This window comes from Trachurus trachurus, assembly GCF_905171665.1.
Source record: "Trachurus trachurus genome assembly, chromosome: 16".
Taxonomy (NCBI): Eukaryota; Metazoa; Chordata; class Actinopteri; order Carangiformes; family Carangidae; genus Trachurus; species Trachurus trachurus.
The window spans coordinates 14,747,043-14,768,522 of NC_139902.1; the positions used below are offsets into that span (position 1 = coordinate 14,747,043).

The 21,480-nt window shown below is 42.8% G+C and overlaps 1 protein-coding gene across 1 annotated transcript in view; it reads right to left on the reverse strand.

Moving 5' to 3' along the window:
• Window positions 1–264: 264 nt before the first annotated feature.
• The window catches only part of LOC310999130 (cell adhesion molecule CEACAM6-like), a gene marked incomplete at its 3' end in the record, with an annotated part of 36,324 nt that continues 15,108 nt past the window's right edge, over window positions 265–21,480 (reverse strand). Inside the window, exon 5 of the mRNA XM_083989453.1 lies at window positions 265–557. Within this exon, the coding sequence (XP_083845579.1) occupies window positions 265–557 (293 nt within the window). The remainder of the gene's footprint in view (window positions 558–21,480) is intronic.

Below are 21,480 nucleotides of genomic sequence, written 5' to 3' on the forward strand. Positions count from 1 at the left end.
AAATACACATGTGTCACATCTCAAAACTGTTTCAATAATCAGACTTATCAGTTAACTGTGTTAACTAAAAAATCTACTAATGTTTTATAAAGGGAAGTTGAGTTTTGCCTCTCAAACCAGTGTTGTCTCAAACTGAGAATAAATCTGGTTGGTGCTTTCTTTTTATTTTTGTACTACTATTTATATTGTTTGATTGTGATATGGACCTGTGTCTGAAATAAAGTTTATATATATATATATATATAAATGAAATATGCAAGAGTATCAACAACATGAACAATCAAGACCAGTACCTGGTGAAAGAGTTACAGTCAGTTCATGCACTGCAGATGAATTTCTTCCAGTTATACTATTCATCACTTCACAGGTGTAGTTTCCACTGTCAGAAACATCTGTGATGTGTTTCTTCAGCACAGCAGAAGTGAATGTTGTCTCTGTCTCATTCAGTTTCCAGGTGAAACTAGGAGGTGGTGTGGACTCAGCAAGACAGGTTAATGTTAAGGTCTCATTCACACTTATTCTACTGGGACCTTGGATTTGAACATTTCCTGGTCCAACTGAGAGAGAGAGAGAGAGAGAGAGAGAGAGAGAGAGAGAGAGAGAGAGAGAGAGATTTTTGATTTTGAAACTCCAATTTTAATTAGTTACACTTCCTTATTCATAAAACCATCCTTAATAATACATTATCTCACAGCCTTTCACACACCCACACACACACCTAAAAGTTCAGAACCAAACCCCCCTCCTCGGACACAGAGCATAGAACCCCCCTGATCCCCCACTGTGCTCTGAACTGCTCCAGGTTACTGGTCAAGCAGTAAAAAGTGTGCTCTACCCTACCCGCTGCGCGCTCACACTCACTGGAACTAGTTGGAGAGAGAGAGAGAGAGAGAGAGAGAGAGAGAGAGAGAGAGAGAGAGAGAGAGAGAGAGAGAGAGAGAGAGAGATTCCGGAATTCCATCAGCAGCAGCAGCATCATTATGAGCTCCTGAGGTTGATCTCTTTTTTCTGTTTTAAAATGAGATAAACTTTCAATTTTGTGTCAAATTTTGAAGAGGAAACACTTTTAAAGCAATTACCTCCCTGAAAGAAGAAGAACGGAAAAGAAAAAACCAGAGAAAACTTGGAGAAATCCATCTGAACTGAGGAGTCCAGCAAAGAAGTTCAGCCAACTGCCAAACTGACAGTGAGTCAAACAGTCCTGAGGACAACAAACAGAGACCTGACAGAGACCAAAGCCGTTTCTCAATATGCGTTCTTCTCCGTACTTCTGTTCTTGTGGACTTGAAAAACGTCATCAGCGCCGGACCAAGTACTGTTCCAATTCAAAGTTCGCATCTGGCCAAGTACGGTCGAATACCCCGGATGTGTTCTTGCCCCGCCCATTTCATCGAGGATGCATCGGTGGAGACTTGCGTGGACTTTTGGCAGTTACGTATCCCAGAATGCATTGCGGGATAACAATGGCAGAGGAGCGGACCCACAACTGTAAGTTACAAGTTTTAAACGTTTAGAAATTATTATTGATTTAGGGTCACGAAATGTAAGTGTTATTTTTTGTACGAGAATATAATTGTTATAAGAGCAAAGTAGTGCTGTGGTCGATTCATTGCTACCGCACGTAGTTTTTGCTTCGAAGTTTTTGGTGATAGCCACCCGCTAACTGTGCTAACAGCTATCGTACTCCGCTAGCTGCTAGCCCATTGGCCCGGGTGGTTAGCATTACTGCTACCCCGCTGATTACAGCCGTGTCCCGGCGTGACCCTCTGAAATCAGCCGCCCGCTGGTTATGTATCGTTGAAGTGGTAAAACGTGACCGTTCACTTTGCATTTAATGGGTAAGTGTCTGAAACTAAATACTTTAGGGTGTTTGATACCGGATTAATTGGTCTGTCTGGTGTGCGAGGGTTTTATTTAAGTTTTATATTTTATTTAACATGAAGAACTTGTCACCGACCAAAACGTGTAACGTTATCCGCTCATACTCCCTGTTGTTCCCTATTAGTTTGACTAGTTAAACACATCAGAAGTGTAAAAACGTATGGTATTGTGCATTAAATCTGTCGACTGTAATTTCTTTCAAGGGACAGCTGAGCAGACCCGGGCCCTCATTAAATGGCGGTCCGAAAACGAGGCCCTCTTCACGGGGAGGAAAAACTCGGCGAGGGAGGGATGGGAGTGAGTATAATATATTCATCATTGCCTGTGTATCTGGGGAAGGGTTCGACTTTGCCGGTCTTAAACCATATTATGGAGGTAGTATGCCATTAAATGTATTTATGTATTTTTCAAGGGACTTTGTTAAAATCTGTGGCCTGCCCATCACAGCCAAACAGGCAAAAAAGAAGTGGAATAATCTGAAGGACAAATATAAGGTACCTTTGATATATTTGCGTTTAATATGGTGATGGAAAGCTCTGGATTTTTTTATTTTCTTTTAATTTACAATTACATAATTTGAATTTTTCAGGTCATAAATTAAACCAAAGACTTTCAGTGTCACAATGTAATGATTAATAACTTATTTATAGTATAGTTAAAAGACCCACCAACGGGCAAAGGGGTAGAGGCCGGGAGTGTGACCGCTGCCACCTGGCAGTGGTACAGCCTGATGGACGCTGCACTCCAGGGGCAGCATGCCATCAACCCGCCCCTGGTTGTAGCCAGTGCCACGCCAGGTGGCGTGGTCAGCAGCACCCCGGCCTCTACCTCTGCAGAGGAAGAGGCAGGAGGAGAGGACGTAAGAGGAGAGAGGAGCACAGGAAGAAAGAGGAAGAGAGAGGGTGAAATATTGGACTTTTTAAAGACACGAGCAGAGAGAGAGGATGAGAGAGAGAGAGAGGCCATGGTGAGGGAGGAGGAGAGGGAGAGAGCAGCAGCCGATAGGGCCGAGAGGTACCTCTCGCTTTTTGAGAGGCTTGTGAATAAGTTTTAGTTGTAGTAATATTTTATTTTGTTTGTGTTATGTTCTTGTATTATTAAATTTTTTGAATGTTTAGGATGTGTTTAAGACGATTCTTATTTAAGCGATACTGTACATATTCACAACAAAAACAAAATAGTAGTGTGTAATTATTTACATTTATCCAAAAAGAACATTGGATAGACAACATATATACAATTATTTACAGTTGTGTTTATATTAGAATGAACCAAAAAAAGATTAAACAAAACCGATTACATTGAAAAGAGAAAAGAAAAAATACCAATAGTTATTTACAGTAATTTCATTTCATTGATTAGGGCCAATTGAATTTAAATTTGGGATATCCAGAAAAAAATACATAAAACATATTTACATAGTTTACATATTTACACCTATACAATTTAAATTAATCTGATTCACACAATATATACATTGACATCTAACATATTTACATATTTACACACTCCAGGTGAACATGACTACATCTAGAGAGCCAGAGTGAATATTTACTCTCTAGATGTAGTCATGTTCACCCAGACATGCAGGCAGGTCACGAGGAGCAGAGAGCTGGGCAGCCAGACGTCCTCGGACCTCCCTCCCGGACAGGCCCCTTTCGTCCCCCTCTCCATTGCCCGGACCATCTCCGCCGTCTGGGACCTCCGCCATCTCTCCCTCATCCTCATCCTGCTCCTGCTCCTCCTCCAGGATGTCATGGGCTGCCACACAGATGTTGTGGAGGATGCAGCAGGCACCAACCACCTTTGGGGCGAACACCGGCCGGATCTCCAGGGCCCTGAGAAAAATTGAGCGCCACCTCGTCTTGAGGATCCCAAAGGTCCGCTCAATGACATTTCTGGCCCTCGCGTGGTGCCTGTTGTAGCGGGCTTCAACTTGGGCTATTCAAGGTTAGAAAGAAATATTTAAATGTAAAATGTGAAAATGTATAATGTAATTCAAAGTCACCAAATTGTCTGTGTGTGTGTCGGTGTGTGTTTTCTTACTTGCTACAGGCTGGCGATAAGGCGTCATTAGGGCCACAGGGCGCTGCAGGCATGGGTACCCTCCATCTCCCAGCAGAAAGTACCCAGCTGGTGGATACAGGGCCTGGTGGTAGAAGGGTGACCTCCGGAGGACCAGTGCATCGTGCACTGACCCTGGCTGACCCACATAAATGTCAAGAAAAGAGCCTTTGGCATCACACATTCCCTGGAGGATTATGGAGGGGAAGAGCTTTCTATTAATGTAGCTCTTTTTTTGTGGCTCTGCAGGAGGAACAATTCGCATATGGCACCCGTCGATGGCACCAGCAGCAGCCTGAAATGCCTCATGCCCGGCAAGCAGCGCGAAGGCAGCTCCCACCTCTGCCATCTGCTCAGCCCTGGGGAAGTGGATGACTCTGGGCAGGATGGTCATCATGTCATCCACAACCCTGTGCACAATCCTGCTCACAGTGGCCAGCGGTACTGAGAAGACGTCGGAGGTGACCCGGTACGACGCTCCACAGGCGAGCCAGTAGAGCGTCACCAGCACCTCCAGCTCATGGCTCCATCCATGGCTCTTCTCCCGGGGCAACATCTGGAGCAGCATGGTGATGCTGTCCCTGGAGAGCCTGAACGCCGGCTTCACCTCAGCCCCGGAGAAGAAAGTGGCCAGGATAGGCACCTGGTCATTCACCTGTGCATAAATACGCACAGGGCCTTGCGAGTCCTGAGGAGGAGATATTCAATTTATTAGTTATTTATTATGATATTGTATGTATTGTATGTAATCATCTATTTATTATTATGAAGTCTGTTTTTAATCATGCATTTATTATAATGAATTCCCTTTTTAATCATCTATTTATTATGAATTATGTATTTAATCTATTTGTTATTATGGTTTTGTATTTAATATTTATTGAATATGTATTTATTAAATTGTGTTGAATGACAAATGTCAATCATTTATAGACACTTACATGAAGTTTGCTTAACTCCATATTCAGTTGCTTTATTTCCCGTTTGAAAACCATGACAAAAAGCTGTACAAGATCTTTTAGACTGAATATCAACATCTTCATGTTTGCGTGCTAAAACAGAGGACAGGTAAGTGTGTAGGGCCTAGGCTGAGGGTTATTAAGTAGTAAAAGTAGTTGAGTTAATTTGACAGGGACCACATACAATAAACTTTTTTTTCAAAGGAGGTTAAATCGAAAGCAACTGGACTTAGTTATTTGTCTAGGAAGACGTTTCACCTCTCATCCAAGAGGCTTCACCTCTCATCCAAGAGGATGAAGCCTCTTGGATGAGAGGTGAAACGTCTTCCTAGACAAATAACTAAGTCCAGTTGCTTTCGATTTAACCTCCTTTGAAATACTATGACCTGGACAAATGAGAATATGCACCGGCTCATACAATAAACTGTTTGACTAGAAATTGTATGCATTATATAGTTAAGTAAATAAACCTATAGGTGTTGTAGTTCAACATGACAGCAATTTAAAAAGGTCATGTCATTTTTTTTTTTAAATTAGCACTAAATAAAATATTATATTACACAAACTAACCAATCCAGAGAGATATGCCAGGATGACACGCCTCCTCCTTGACCGTCGCCGAATGGCGGCTCTCCTCCGGCGGATGCTCCTCCTCAAACGCTCCGCTTCCTCTTCCGCGTCGACGTACATCGCCCCGGCGATAAAAGTAGCGGCCAACTGCGCCATATGTCGTCAATTTGACAACAACTGACACGTGACAACAACAACAATAACAATAACAATATAAATAGATAACTAGCTCAATTTCCGCTGCGTAACTGCTCTGTCCACTACAACAATAAAACCCACAACATTTTCCCGCCACTCGCCCTTTATATAGGCAATTTTCTGAAAATTTATATTCATATTTGTATAAAAAGAAAACTTCATATTATATCCTCATATAATATATAATAAAATATACAAATGAAACGGAGTTGTTTTTCTATAGTGTTTATTTTATTTTAACCAGTGAAAATAACCGGAAGTTTGAACGCCGTCAACCGGCAAAAACGATGACGTCATCAAGTACGTTCCTGTTCCAAATGCAGAAAAAACACCGTCCTCCCGTTCTCCCGTCCTCTCGTACCCCGGGAGTTCGTTCTTCCAACTGAACTCTGCAAGTCCAGACTCCCGGAGTTCACGAGTTCGAACTTGGCGTACTGGGTATTGAGAAACGGCCCAAGAAGAGGGACAACAACCAGTAACTGAAGTGAGTGATAACACCAGAGGAAGTATAACCTGAACAAGGGCTTACAAAACAAAATAATAACTACCAAACTAATTTAAGTTAGTTTGTAGTTAATGCTAACAGCTAGCCAACAAGACAGTAAGCCATAGCAACGGTCACTAAGGAGTTGGAACACAGCCATGCAGCACCAGCAGAGTTCCAGAGCCTCAGTCACAGACACCCTGCCATCCATAGACACAGCGCAGGAGGCTGTTCCTCTCTTCTACCCACAAGAGGTGAAGAATGAAACCAGCAGGAAGGCCTACAAGCAGAAGGTTTTGAGGGAAAGGCCAGAGACACTCTTCTCTGACTCCTATAAGACCGGAGACATCAGCAACTTCATCTTCTTCACTGAGCAGCCACTGGCATGGCACTCTGCTATCAGGAGCCACTACCCCTCGGTGAAGAAGGAGGGCATCTGTAACGGATGGAAGCTGAAGATCAGAGAAGCAGAGGACCCAGACTTCCCCATGACCTCAGTCAACCTCTACAAGAACGGGACCGTCATGGTGCAGGGGAACCTCAGGCAGTTTGAGCTGGACTTCCTCCTCATCAAGGAAAGAGCTCAGCTGGAGAAGACCACCCCGCCTGATGACACCCCCACCCTGCCAGACACAGACACCACATCCACCCCCACCTGCCCCCCTGCCGACCAGCCCTCTGAGAAGAGTGAGCCCCCCTGCTCTGAACAGACCCAGGACCCAAAGCTGACCTCCACCATCACCGACATGAAGGTGAAGTTCAGTGAGCTGGAGAGAGAGCTGGTCCAGCTGAGAGAGCTGATGAGCCATCAGCCGAGCCAGGAGGAGGAGAAGACCTGCAACCTCAGCACAGAGCTGAGCAGACTGAGACAGGACAGAGACCAGGACCAGACTGAGCTGAGCAGACTGAGACAGGACAGAGACCAGGACCAGACTGAGCTGAGCAGACTGAGGACGGAGATCAGAGAGCTGCAGCAGCACCAGGAGAGACACATGGCAGCGTTGAGCGCTCTGACAGAGGAGGTGAAGGAGCTGAGAGAAGAGAGAGAGAACACCAGGACAGAGCTGGCCTCTCTGTCACAGAAGCTCCAGGACAGAGACAGAGACCCCCCAGGCCTGACAGGACAGCTAGACCCTCACCCAGACCACAACCAGGACCCTGGAAGCTCCACTCAGAACCACCAGGACCAAGAGGCCCCACCCACCCAGCAGCTCTCTTCTAGTCCACAGACCAACACTACACCCAGACCCCCTCCCAGCCCTCTGGTGGACTCCACCCCTCGTCCATCCAGTCCGGCGCAGCAACCAGACATCCTCATCCTCATCGACTCCAATGGAAAGTTCTTAGATGAAAAGAAACTGTTCCCCAACCACAACGTGTCCAAACTGTGGTGTCCAACCAGCCGCCAGGCCCTGGAGCTGCTGTCGGTGGAGCAGCTGGGCTCCCCCAGCCACATCATCATCCACACCGGCACCAACGAGCTGAGGACGCAGCAGGACAGAGTGTCAGAGTCCCTCAGAGGAGTCATAGAGAAAGCCTCCAGCACCTTCCCCACCAGCAGAGTGGTGGTGTCCACCCTGCTGCCCAGGAGAGACTTCCACCCAGACACCATCCACAGGATCAACAGCAGCGTCTCCAGAGACTGTGTCCTGAGGCCCAATGTCCACCTGGCCCACCACCCCTCCCTGGACATCAGCTGCCTCTATGACAATGTGCACCTCTTTAAAAACATCGTCCCCGTCTTCGCCCGGACACTGAAGGACGTCGCTCTCAACCGAGACCAGTCCACCCCCCGCAGAAGGAGCAGCTCGGCCCACAGCCCCCCCAGACCGCCACCCAGACCACCCAGACCTCCCAGACCATCTCCACGTAGACCCCAGGGCAGCTACGAGCCCCCTCACACCTACCCAGAGCCCCTCCTACCCCCAAGAGCCCCACCCCATCGCCATCACCAGGAGCCAGGCCCCAGCCCACTGAACTACAGCCAGGTGGTGAGGAGAGCAGCAGACCCCCCGCCTACCCTTCCAACCCCTGCCCCCACCCCTACACCCCCACACAGCCAGCTGAGAGACATCCAACACATGCTGAGCCTGCTCTGCTCCCACCTGATGGGCCAAGTACAGTAGACAATCATATCTATTATTATTTATTTATTTGTTCATTTTTAAATATTATTATATTATTAGATTGAAACGAATTCCTAAAATGCATTAGAATTAATCTCTTCATTGGCAGTGGGATTGGAAGTTTATCTCATTTTAACACTGAATGCATCATTTGAGTTTTATAGTTAATGAATTCTAAATCGTTTGTTATTTCATGTTGGAACATCCAAGGTCTGAGGTCCTCGGCTTTTGGCCTTAAGAGCAGGACCCCAGACTTTAATAGAGAAATAGAACAATCTGATATCATTGTGTTGCAGGAAACTTGGAATAGAGGATACATGCCCACTGGTTGTCCTCTGGGGTATAGAGAAGTGGTTTTTCCATCCATGAAACTTAAGAATGTAAGCCAAGGCAGGGATTCAGGGGGGATGTTGATCTGGTACAAGGCAAACCTCACTCATTCAATAGAGTTCATCAAAAAAGGAAATTTTTCAATTTGGTTCAAAATAAAAAAAGAGGCTGTCTCCACAGACAAAGACCTATTCCTGTGCACAACCTATATCCCCCCATCAGAGTCCCCTTACTACAACGAAAACACCTTTACCATTCTGGAAGACGAAATCAACTATTACCAGACACAGGGAAACGTGCTGATCTGTGGTGATCTCAATGCCAGAACAGGCACAGAACCTGACTTAATAAACACACATGGGGACAAACACATACCTGGCCAGATCAACATCCCCCCTCATCCACATCAGCACAGAAACAATCTAGACAAAACAGTCAACAGAAATGGGCATCAACTGCTGCAGATGTGTCGCACGCTGGGTCTGTACATAGTCAACGGTCGGCTTCGAGGGGACTCCTTTGGTCTCTACACATACAGCTCTCCTCTTGGCAACAGCACAGTAGACTATAGTATTACAGACCTAGACCCCTCCTATCTAAGAGCATTCACCATCAGCCCCCTAACGCCCCTATCAGATCACAGCAAAATCACCCTGTACATTAAGAAGAGCCCAACAGACCCCCATGTAGCAGAGCCCAGCAGACTCAACCCATCCAAACAACCTTATAGGTGGACAAGTCATAGCAAAGATGACTACCAGAGAGCCATCGGGCACCCAACTATCCAAATGAAGTTGGACCATTTTCTCTCCACCTTATATCCCCACAATAAAGATGGCCTCAATCAGGCTGTTGGGGATATCAATGACATATTTGACAAAACAGCACTTCTGTCCAATCTGAGCAAACCTCATCATCACAGTTCAAACAAATCTACTCATGAAAAGTGGTTTGACTCTGACTGCAGGTGTCTGAGAAAAACACTCCGTAAATTATCCAATGAAAAACACCGGCAACCTGACAATCATGAGCTCCGCCTTCGTTATTGTGAATCATTGAAATTATACAGAAAAACACTAAGCTCTAAAAAGAAGCAACACGAACAGCAACTCCTCGAAGAAATTGAAGAATCCATTGATTCAAATAATTTTTGGAAAAAATGGCATTCATTCAACAAATCACACAAAGAAGAATTGGCAATTCAAAATGGTGAAATTTGGAAAAAACACTTTGAAAATTTATACAGTACAATCACTCCGAATTCAGCCCAAAATAATCTGCTAAACAAATTAGAAACTCTTGAATCAGTCGTTAAAGACAACCAAAACCCATTAGATCATGAAATTAGTGAAGAGGAGCTACTGACCAAGATCCAGGCCCTGCAGCCAAGGAAGGCAAGTGGACCGGATCGCATCTTAAATGAAATGCTTCGGTTCGGCAGCCATAAAATCAAGACTGCCATACTGAAATTATTTAATATCATCTTGAACATCGGTCATTTTCCAGACACCTGGGGCCAAGGGATTATCACTCCAATCCATAAAAGTGGAGACAAGTACGAGCCCAACAACTACAGAGGCATATGTGTCAGCAGCAACCTGGGGAAGTTGTTCTGCAGCATCTTAAACAGCCGTCTGCAAAACTTCCTCAGTGAACATAATGTCCTGAGCAAGAGTCAGATTGGATTCACTCCACAACACAGAACCACTGACCACATCTACACCCTCCACACCCTCATCCAGAAACATGTCCACCACAACAAAAACAAAATCTTCTCTTGTTTTGTAGATTTCAAGAAAGCATTCGACTCAATTTGGCATCATGGTCTGTTTCTGAAACTACTAGAAAAAGGTATTGGGGGAAAAACCTATGATATAATCAAGACAATGTACATAAATAATCAATGCGCTGTAAAAATTGGAATCATGGAAACCGACTTCTTCCCCCAAAGTAGAGGGGTGAAGCAGGGCTGCAGTCTCAGCCCCACCCTGTTCAATATTTATATTGATGATTTGGCCAAATCCCTGGTAGAGTCAGACATCCCTGGTCTCACCCTCTCTGACACTGAAGTCAAGTGTCTACTCTTTGCAGATGATCTAATCCTGCTCGCTCCATCTACACTGTAAACCCAGATTTTGATTCTAATTAAACATCTGAGTGATCATTACTTATTCTTTTATGTTTTGTAAAAACCTGCTATCATTACTAAACAACATTAGTTGTTTGGACTATTTAGCTGAAAGATTCATTGCACTAATCATGTTTAGTAGAGATAACTTGGTATGTTAACTTTCATAAGAAAAGGGAGGGGCCTAATTCAAAAACCTGCCGGGTCATGTGACAAGGCCAGCGTAACTGTGCGTCCACGGTGCTCTACACTTGGCGGGACGAGCAATAACGTCTCTGGACAAGCGGCTGCAGACTTAACGTTACTCTGACCAGGAAACAACCTACTCCGAGAGGAACGGTTAGTATGTAAAATAACTATTGTTATCTTTGTGGGAACTTTGGTACCCAAAAGCTTGGAGACGACTTGTTGACGCAGCTTTTTTTTTCCTGTGTAAAGTTACTGTTCGAACCTGTGCATGGTGTAAATAGGCTAACACTGTCCACTCAAAATTGTGTTGGCTAAATGTTAAAGTTAGCTTAGTGTTAACAGTCTGAGGACAGCTCACACACTGCAGGTTTGCGCGACTGTATAATATTACCGTCATTTTACGTGGTAGAAAAGCCGTTCAATCGCTGTCGGGGTGACTTGTTGACGCAGCTTTTTTTTCTGTGTAATGTTACTTTCCTGTGCATGGTGTAAATAGGCTAACACTAATGTCCACTCAAAATTGTGTCGGCTAAATGTTAAAGTTAGCTCAGTGTTAACAGTCTGAGGACGGCTCACACACGGCAGGTTTGCGCGACTGTATCATTAATATTCAGTCCCTCCAGGATTTCGCGGGCTTTTTTTGTGATTGTTGCGGCCTAAAATGCCTGAATTTGCGGCCACATTTTGAAAAAATTGCGGTGCATGTTGCGATGTTTTAAGCCCTTTTGTTGTGATTAAATTGCGGGAGACAGCGAAAGTTGCAAAAAAAAGTTGCAGTTTTGTTCTGAATAATTAAAAATCAAAGGAAAATTTTGAAATGTCACAAATTAATGTGATGTCATGTTATACCAGCAATTTTCCACTTGTTAAGAAAGGCACAGGAAAATTATATAGAGTTGAAAGTTGTTTTACTTAATTAAAATGTCTGTTTAAAAATCGTGGTAAAAGAACTGTTTTATTAAAACAGTCCAGTCTTTGAATAAAAAGGGGAGGGTGGCTACTCAAGTCCAGGGCCAGGGCCTCAGGATGGGGGAAGGGGCACCTGGCCGCCGGCTGCTCCGCTCCGGCCCTGCAGTGGCGCACTCACTGGATTCCCCCTCGGCGAGTGCTGCGGGGTTGACACAGCCTCGGGTGGTCAACCAGGACAACTCACACACTCAACACGTTCAACTCAGCTTGTGTTCCTTTACTTATCACTTTGTGCACGTTGTATCAAGTTTCTTGCCGTCAGCCCAGCCACGCCGTTCCTCCGTGGACTCACTTTCAACCACCGCTCCGTCCAGACTCGCACTCTCTGCTGTGTAACTCGCGGAAAGCACCGACAATTGGTCCAATTTGCGGAAAAGTTGCGGTGATTGTACAAAATTGCAAGATCGCAAAAATTCGCGGGGATTGGCTGAATTTGCGTTAATTGTTGCGATCGCAACATCGCAAATTCCTGGAGGGACTGAATATTACCGTCATTTTACGCAGTAGAAAAGCCGTTCAATAGCTGTCGGGGCTACGGAGTTTAGCAAGCACTGTGAAAGTGTTTATGTTGTTCACACCTGGTGCTGTGCTCAGCGCATTTATCCACTTGACCGCTCTCTTTTTCCCTCTCACTCACTCTCTCTCACATGCTTGTTTACATGCGGGTTTCCCTGTAACACAGTCGTCGTTCGGTTCTATTACTTATTATATTCAGTGACATTGCTGAGCTGAGTTGTTAAGCTAAAAGTTTTTTTGTTCTCTATTTTTTCAGATCAATGTGGTGTGAAGATGCTGTGGAAGTGTAAGTATTGTGAGTTTATGTGTGAGAAAAGGGGTTACCTTTTAAAACATTATAGGTTAAAACATGGAAACTATGGTAGAACTGTCCCATTTCCCTGCTTACACCAACAATGTGTGTGCACATTCAACTCCATTAATGCACTTAAGGTCCACCTAGCAAAGATTCACCAGAAAACCCAGGGTGCACAACTGAGTGAAACTGCTCAAGTAACCTTTCACTGTCAGTCATGTGATTTTTCTGCACCCTGCACAGAAGCAGTCTTTCTCACTCACCTGCGCAGTACACATTTAAAGATAAATCACAGAGTACAGTGTCCATATAATGGCTGTAACTTTCACACTAATGTGTATTCCACATTTAATGCGCACAAAAGTAAGGAGCACAGAACACACAACTGGAGAATGTTCAGGCCAGAAATATTCTCTGTTAGTGTAATTAATGAAATGGCCCAAGAAGAACATGAGCCTCCAAATGACACCGCTGAATCAGAAGACAGTGAGGATTCTACCAATGAAGATCTTCATGATCTAGAGAAACAGCTAGAGCACAACCTAGCAGCTCTTTTTTTAAAGATGCAAACGGTCCTACACATTCCAGAAAGTACAGTACAAGAAGTCATCCAACAGCTATTACAGATGTGTGAACTATCCCAGCCACTGCTGCATAATGCAGTCAATGACATTCTGAAACAACATACAGATGTAGATGATTCAGTTGTGGAAGAGTTAGTCAGGGCTGCTGCAAAGAGCAATGTGATCATGAAATTCTGTGGCAAGGATGGCCCCTTATCAACAGCTAAAAGGAGAGCAGCATATGTGAATAAAAACTTCACGGAGGTTAAACCAGTGGAGTACATGATTGAAAGAGGTAAAAAGTCTTGTACTGTATATGTTCCTTTGCATCCAATGCTACAGAAGATGTTGAATAGGGCTGACATTTTGGATAAAGCTCTTCCCGTCCAAAAGCATGTGCAATATGAGTACAGTTCATACAGAGATGGCTCTTACTGTAATGACAATGACCTCCTTAAAGGGGAGGAATTCAAAATCGCTGTTGGACTTTATATAGATGATTTTGAAGTGTCCAATCCTTTAGGAACATCTAGAAAGAAACACAAAATGTGTGCAGTGTATTGGGTGATAGCTAATGTACCATCAAAATACAGATCCACACTCCACTCCATTCAGCTTGCTGTTTTGTGTAAAGTCTCTGATGTAAAAGAATTTGGCTATGCTAAAATTCTCCACCCTCTTATTCAAGATCTGGCTTCTTTGGAACAACATGGTGTGTATGTTGAAAAGTTAGGAGAATGTGTTAAAGGTACAGTTTTATATGTGGCTGCTGATAACCTGGCTGCTCATTCTCTGGCAGGATTCTTCGAAAGTTTTACGGTGGACAGATTCTGCAGGTTCTGTATGGTGACAAGAAACGAGATGCAAGCCAAGGAGGTAAGTTCAGGTGCTTTTGAACCCCGCACTATAGACACTCACAACCAGCAGGTACAGGAGGTAAAGCAGGATCCAACTATGGCCAAACGTTATGGTGTAAAAGGAGTGTGTGTATTGACTGACGGTCTGGAGCACTTTCATGTTGTTCGTGGGTACCCCCCTGACATCCTCCATGACCTTTTGGAGGGCATTGTCCCTGTTGAGTTATCGCTCTGTATTTCAGACATGATTTCTAAGAAGTATTTCACCATAGAAACACTTAACCATGCCATGAAAACTTTTGAATATGCTTTTCATGACAAAACTGACCAGCCCCAGCCAATTGCCCATGCCTTCTCTACTAAAGGGACAATAGGTGGTAATGGCCATGAGAACTGGGCCCTACTCAGGCTGCTCCCACTTATCATTGGCCATAAAGTCCCTGAAGGAGACAATGCTTGGAATATTCTGCTGCTCCTCAAAGATATTGTTGAGTTGGCTGTAGCTACAAAACACACTGAAGAGTCTGTACATTTCCTTGACTGCAAAGTGACAGAACACAGAGACTTGTTGCAGACAACCTTCCCAAATTTTAGATTACGGCCAAAACACCACTATGTAGAGCATTACTCTGAAATGATCAAGGCATTTGGTCCCCTTTCAGATGTTTGGACAATGCGGTTTGAAGGAAAACATAAATTCTTCAAACGAGTCATTCGTAATGCCCACAACTTCAAAAATGTAGCTCTTACATTGGCTGTTAAGCATCAGAAAATGATGGCTTACTACTTGGACGCAAGTTCATTTTTCAAGCCTTCAGTTGAAATGGATAAGGTCACTATCACATCAATCACATCATATCCTGAGAATGTCCAACAGGTCTTCTGCCAGAGAGTTCCTCAGCTTACATCAGTTCTTGTGGCATCATCAGTCTATGTAGATGGAATCAGATATTGTGCTGACATGATAGTCTCTGTCGGTTCATGCTCTGGCCTCCCTTCATTTAGGCAGATCAAACAGGTAGTGGCACTTAACACTGAGATCCTGTTTGTTTGCAATGAGATGACTGCGTGGTATCATGAACATTTGAGATCTTTCGAACTCATCTGTGACAGCAGTAACCCCTCTCAGTGTGTGGTGCAACTGAAAGAGCTGAATGATGTCTTCCCTCTTATAGGATACAGATATGGTGATAATTTAATAGTGACCCTCAGGCGTTATATTCTGTGTTAAGACAGCACGTGAAGACAACGCACACGGACACAGACAGCAAACACAGACAACAACAACAGACAGACACAGACACACAACAGACACACAGACAACGACAACAGACACACAGACAACGACAACAGACACACAGACAACAGACACACAGACAACGACAACACACACACACAGCTTTTAATGATTTACCACTTTAATTTCAGGGGACATTTTTGTCTTGTGATTTTTGAGAATTCCCAAGATTTTGTTTTTCAGAATAGTATTCAAAGTTTGGTTCATAAAATGGTGATCTTTGTGATGGACAGAGCAATGGCTCAGAAATTAACTGTCCCTTTGCATATGTATATTTCTAATGACCTAATTATTGTTTCTATTCCCAAGATGACTGCAAACCAGAAGATGACCTTGAGGGTTATTCTAACAGAGACAGACATAAGAAAAGTCATCCTAAATACAAGACCCTCTACAGTCGAGGATTTGATAAGCAAGCTTAAAGAATCACTGGGACTTCATTATAACTTCAGTCTTCAATACCAAGATCCGGATTTCAATAATGAACTATGCAATCTGACAGATACTGAAGAACTTCCAGAGAGACCAACAGTCAAAGTCATCCCTGTCCTTGAGCTGGTTCCTGTCTCATCTGATGAAGTCTTCAGTGACACACCCAGTACAGCAGAAACAGAGATACTCTCACACTCACCTCTGGAGCGACAGAAACAGTGGCCAGAATTTTTCGATATACCAACCTTTTCTGTTGATGTAGAGTATAGACTTAGGCAAGCAGATCTGCTGTTTATGAGTGAGGGTATATACCTTAAAGTATCAAAAGAACTAAAACACGAGATACTTGAAAGATTGGCAGAGACCATGTATTGCTACACAGCATACCCAACTGCTGCTCAGTTTGAAAGTGTTGCAGCAGCATTGATAAGCAAGCACCCCTGTCTCCAGGAGCGAGGCTCAACCACTCGTTGTTGTGGTTGGAAAAATAGTTTAAAACATAAAATGGCAAATTATAGAACAAAGCGTAGGCAATCAGGATGCCTTGATGTTGCAGTAAATGCAGGTAAGCGGGGAAGGCATTCAGCCGAAGGACAACCAGTTAACAAGCGCATCAAGAAGGCGAAGAAAGGTGAAATAAACTACTTGCCCAACTTTCCGGATGGATGTGATCAGGCTGCCCTGGAGGGGGCCTGCAAAGACTTGGTTGATGAAATGCAGAAGAGAACACCAAGTGGACTTCTTGTGAAACAGAAGATGGACCAGACATTTGCACTGAGAAGAAAAGAGGTAGTGGAGTCGGAACCTGCCATAAGCACGATGGTGAAACGCTGGCCTGCCCTATTTACTGAAGATCAGGTATGTTCAAGAAAGAGAAGAAAACTAATAACTATATTTCTATTATTATATAATGTGTCCAGATGTATATTTGTTGTGTCCTCTTTAAGGAAAACATTAGTATTTTTTTTACACTTGAGTTACTGGTCTGCTGCTGGTTAGTTCGTATTATTGACTTAGATGTTTGTAAAGGGTTTTAAATTTGAACCATAACACTCACACAAACTAAGCAGCAGCTGCAGCAGAGTAGCAGCTCCCGTGTCTTGAGGTAAAATTACAGTTTTTTCCAATGTAGTCTGGTGTATTTAAAGAGAGCAAGATGGCTTAACTGCCTTGTATAGTTCAGTTGATGCAAGTTCTTAGTTGTTTTTTTTTTGTTCAAGTCCTTAGTTTGTGGGTTTTTTTTTGTTCTCTGTATTTCTCAGGTGTTCATGGAGTTCAGCAGGATCGTGGGCAAGAACCTCAAGCAGGAATTCTATGAGAGCATTGATCGGCACAGTCCTCGTCTCCTTGAGTTATTTGGATCCAAGAGAGGGAATGTTGGACAGTTGTTGACACAGATTTCACAACAGACCAAGGTTGGTCCATACACATTATGTACTTACTGTATATCACAGTCCTACTCTATTAGTTGTGTTATTCAATCCAAACATTTCTTGGCTGGTTAAGCTTTCTTATAGATCATTATTTGTTTTTCATTTTAGCTATCTAACTTGTGTTATTGTGTTTAATCCCGAAAAGACTACAGAGCCAACTGCAATCCGGACACAGGTGCTCAGAGGGCTTCCTATCATCCTTGGGGACAACCCCACAAACTTCTTCAAAGCAGGTTTTGTAAGTAAGCTCTTGCTTTCTTAATGTTTTCACCATTATTATTATTTTTTTTTACCATGACACTCTTATAGTGTTTTAGAGAAATCTAATTTGATGATTGTTCTCTTCTGTTATTCTTTATGAAGGACACTGATGATGATTCCTTTCGTGACCTGGACATTGGGATAATTCTCATTGAACGTGAAGGTGCTGTGCTCGCATCTTCCCAGCATCTCATTCCAACCTCGTTGAAAATCATCATTGAGGGAGAAGTTGTCATGGACAACATTCAAGATCTGCCAAAGGCCATGTGCATTCTGTTTGGACTCACATATGCACTCCATCTTAACTACCCCAAGACTATGAAGCTCACATTTCAGTTCATCCAACAGGTATTGCTCTCGTTGGGCCACACTGACCTAAAGCCAAAGCTACAGACTTTGAAAAATCAGCTTGCAATGTAAAGAGATGTCAAGTCTGCTGTAAGAAGCTATTGACTACTTTTTTTTTTTTTTTGCCACACCAGCAATAACACTTTCTGACCTGTAGGGTAAACATTTTTATTTTCTGTTAAACAAGCAAACAGACACACGTACAACACCCACACACTCACAAACAACACTGACACACATACACACCTACACACACTTAAATGCTGTAGGAAGCACACTGAATGTTGTCACTTCTGTGAAAATTAAAAATGTTGTTAAAAGTTTTAGCAGAAAGACACAAGACACAATTGTTTCAGTTCTTGTTGCATCATCAGTCTTTGTAGATGGAATTAGATATCTCAGTGGTGGTTTCTTGTGATTTTTTTTTTATGTTTTTAATGGATTTTACCACTTAAATCTTAGGGCCATCCACGTTTTTGTGCATTTGAGACACATTTAACACCTGCAGTACACACACAACACTCAAGGTGCTGTAGGAAGCACGCTGAAAGATGTCACTTCTGTGAAAATTAAAAATATTGTTGTTAAAGGGATAGTTCAACATTTTGGCAAATTGGCCCATTGCCATAATCGCTATAGTCATAGCAGTAGGTTCGTTACCTTTAATTGTCGGTGTAAGCTATTTTTAGAACGGAGGAGCGGAGCGGCAGGCTGCTCAGGGCTATACTATGGAGGCTAAGGGAATTTCTTGGTTTCCCTCATCAAACTCATCAAATACACAACCCAACAACTCCAAAAGGCTGTCGTGGACAAGTTGTGATCTGCACATTCACCACGCTATGAAATAATAACGGAACGTTACGAGACGGAGCCGTTTTACAGGTAAATTCATGCAAAACCGCTGATGCGCGTTGCGTTCAGGGACAGTTTTTCAGCAAGCAGTCTCTGTATTTACCCTGTATTTACCTCGAAAACGGCTCCGTTTCGTAACGTTCTATTATTATCTCATAGCGTGGTGAATGTGCAGGTCACAACTTGTCCACGAAAGCGTTTTGGAGTTTTGGGATTTTGTATTTGATGAGTTTGATGAGGGAAACCAAGAAATTCCATTAGCCTCCGTAGCGTAGCTCTGAGCAGCCTGACGCTCCGCTCCTCCGTTCTAAAAATAGCTTACACCGACAATTAAAGGTAACAAACCTACTGCTATGACTATAGCGATTATGGCAATGGGCCAATTTGCCAAAATGTTGAACTATCCCTTTAAAGTTTTAGCAGAAAGACACAAGACACAATTGTTTCAGTTCTTGTTGCATCATCAGTCTTTGTAGATGGAATTAGATATCTCAGTGGTGGTTTCTTGTGATTTTTTTAATGGATTTTACCACTTAAATCTCAGGGGACATCCACATTTTTTTCTTTTGTGAATTTGAGACACATTTAACACCTGCAGTACACACACAACACTCAAGGTGCTGTAGGAAGCACGCTGAAAGATGTCACTTCTGTGAAAATTAAAAATGTTGTTGTTAAAGTTTTAGCAGAAAGACACAATTGTTTCAGTTCTTGTTGCATCATCAGTCTTTGTACCGGTAGATGGAATTGGATATCTGAGTGGTGGTTTCTTGTGATTTTTTTTTTTTTTAAATGGATTTTACCACTTAAATCTCAGGGGAAATCCACTTTTTTTTTCTTGTGAATTTGAGACACATTTAACACCAACACACATAATTGTTTCAATGATTAAGAATGACCTTTTTCAGATTAATCTTTTTAGGTTGATCATGTTGAGGTTGACCTGATGTTAAGTTTGTCCTAACAACTTTGGCTGTGTTTTGCCATTTTTCTTAAAAAATAAAATGCATTGGAGCATTTAAAGGTGTTTCTTTATTTCCATCCAATTTAATTTAAACATTTCATACAAAAAAAAAATCAAAACTAAATTAGAGGAAAATACAGTGATTGTAATAAATTATGAGTAGCAATAACTAGTCATATTAGCTAATTTTATCTTAATGATTTTCAGTACATACTACTAATAAATATAAAGTTAAAGTTCCATGTTAATTCAACTCCACTTGTTTAGTTTTAGCTTGTGCAAAAAGTTAGAATTTCATGTCAATACAACTCGCCATATTTAGTTTTAGCTTGTGTAAAAAGTCAGAATTTCATGTTAATACAACTTGACATATTTAGTTTTAGCTTGTGTAAAAAGTCAGAATTTCATGTTAATACAACTTGACATATTTAGTTTTAGCTTGTGTAAAAAGTTAGAGTAACATGTTAAAACAACTCGACTTGTTTAGTTTTAGCTTGTGTAAAAAGTTAGAGTAACATGTTAAAACAACTCGACTTGTTTAGTTTTAGCTTGTGTAAAAAGTTAGAGTTCCATGTTAATACAACTTGACTTGTTTAGTTTTAGCTTGTGTAAAAAGTTAGAGTTCCATGTTAATACAACTTGACTTGTTTAGTTTTAGCTTGTGTAAAAAGTTAGAGTTCCATGTTAATACAACTTGACTTGTTTAGTTTTAGCTTGTGTAAAAAGTTAGAGTTCCATGTTAATACAACTTGACTTGTTTAGTTTCAGCTTGTGAAAAAACTAAAGTGGTATAGGGCAACGGGTTTCCACGCGATTTGCGAGTAAAGTCAACTAATTCGGGTTAAGAGTGTAAGGAGGCTTTACAAAAGCAATTAGATCATCTGCAAAAGTTCTGTCAGACCTGGGCCCTGACCATTAACCTGGACAAAACCAGAGTCATGGTCTTCCAGAAACGACCCAAGTGTCAGAAAGACCAACACAGGTTCCTCCTGGACTCTACAGACATACAACACACACACACAGTTACACATACCTTGGATTAAACATTACAGCCACAGGAAATTTCAATCTGGCCATTAACGATCTGCGAGACAAGGGCAGAAGAGCTTTCTGGTCCATTAAAAAATCCTCATGTATTGATATCCCTGTAAGAGTCTGGATGAAAATATTTAAATCGGTAATTGAACCTATTATACTATATGGTAGTGAGGTGTGGGGTCCTCTTGTAACCCAAGACTTTGAAAAATGGGACAAACACCCGATCGAAAGCCTGCATACCGAGATTTGCAAAAACATCCTCAAAGTCCATAGGAACACCCCCAATAACGGATGCAGAGCTGAATTAGGCCAATTTCCCCTTTTAATTCGGATCCAAAAAAGAGCAATCAAATTCTATCAACACCTCAAAGCCAGCGACCCCAACTCCTACCACTATAAAGCCCTGCAGTGCCAAGAGGAGAGCAAAGACAGGAGTCCCCTCAGCCAGCTGGTCCACAGGCTCAGCTCCACCAACACCGAGCACCAAGACCACCCTCACACAATCCGGCCCCACCAAATTATAGAAAAACAAAAAGACAATTACATCAACTATTGGACATGTACAACCAAATCCCAAAGCAAACTGCAATGCTATTTGGCCCTAAACAAAGAATACTCCATGGCAGATTACTTGAGTTCAGTAACTGACCCCAGACTGAGGAAAACCTTGACTATGTACAGACTCAGCGGCCACAGCCTGGCTTTAGAGAGCGGCCGCCACAGACA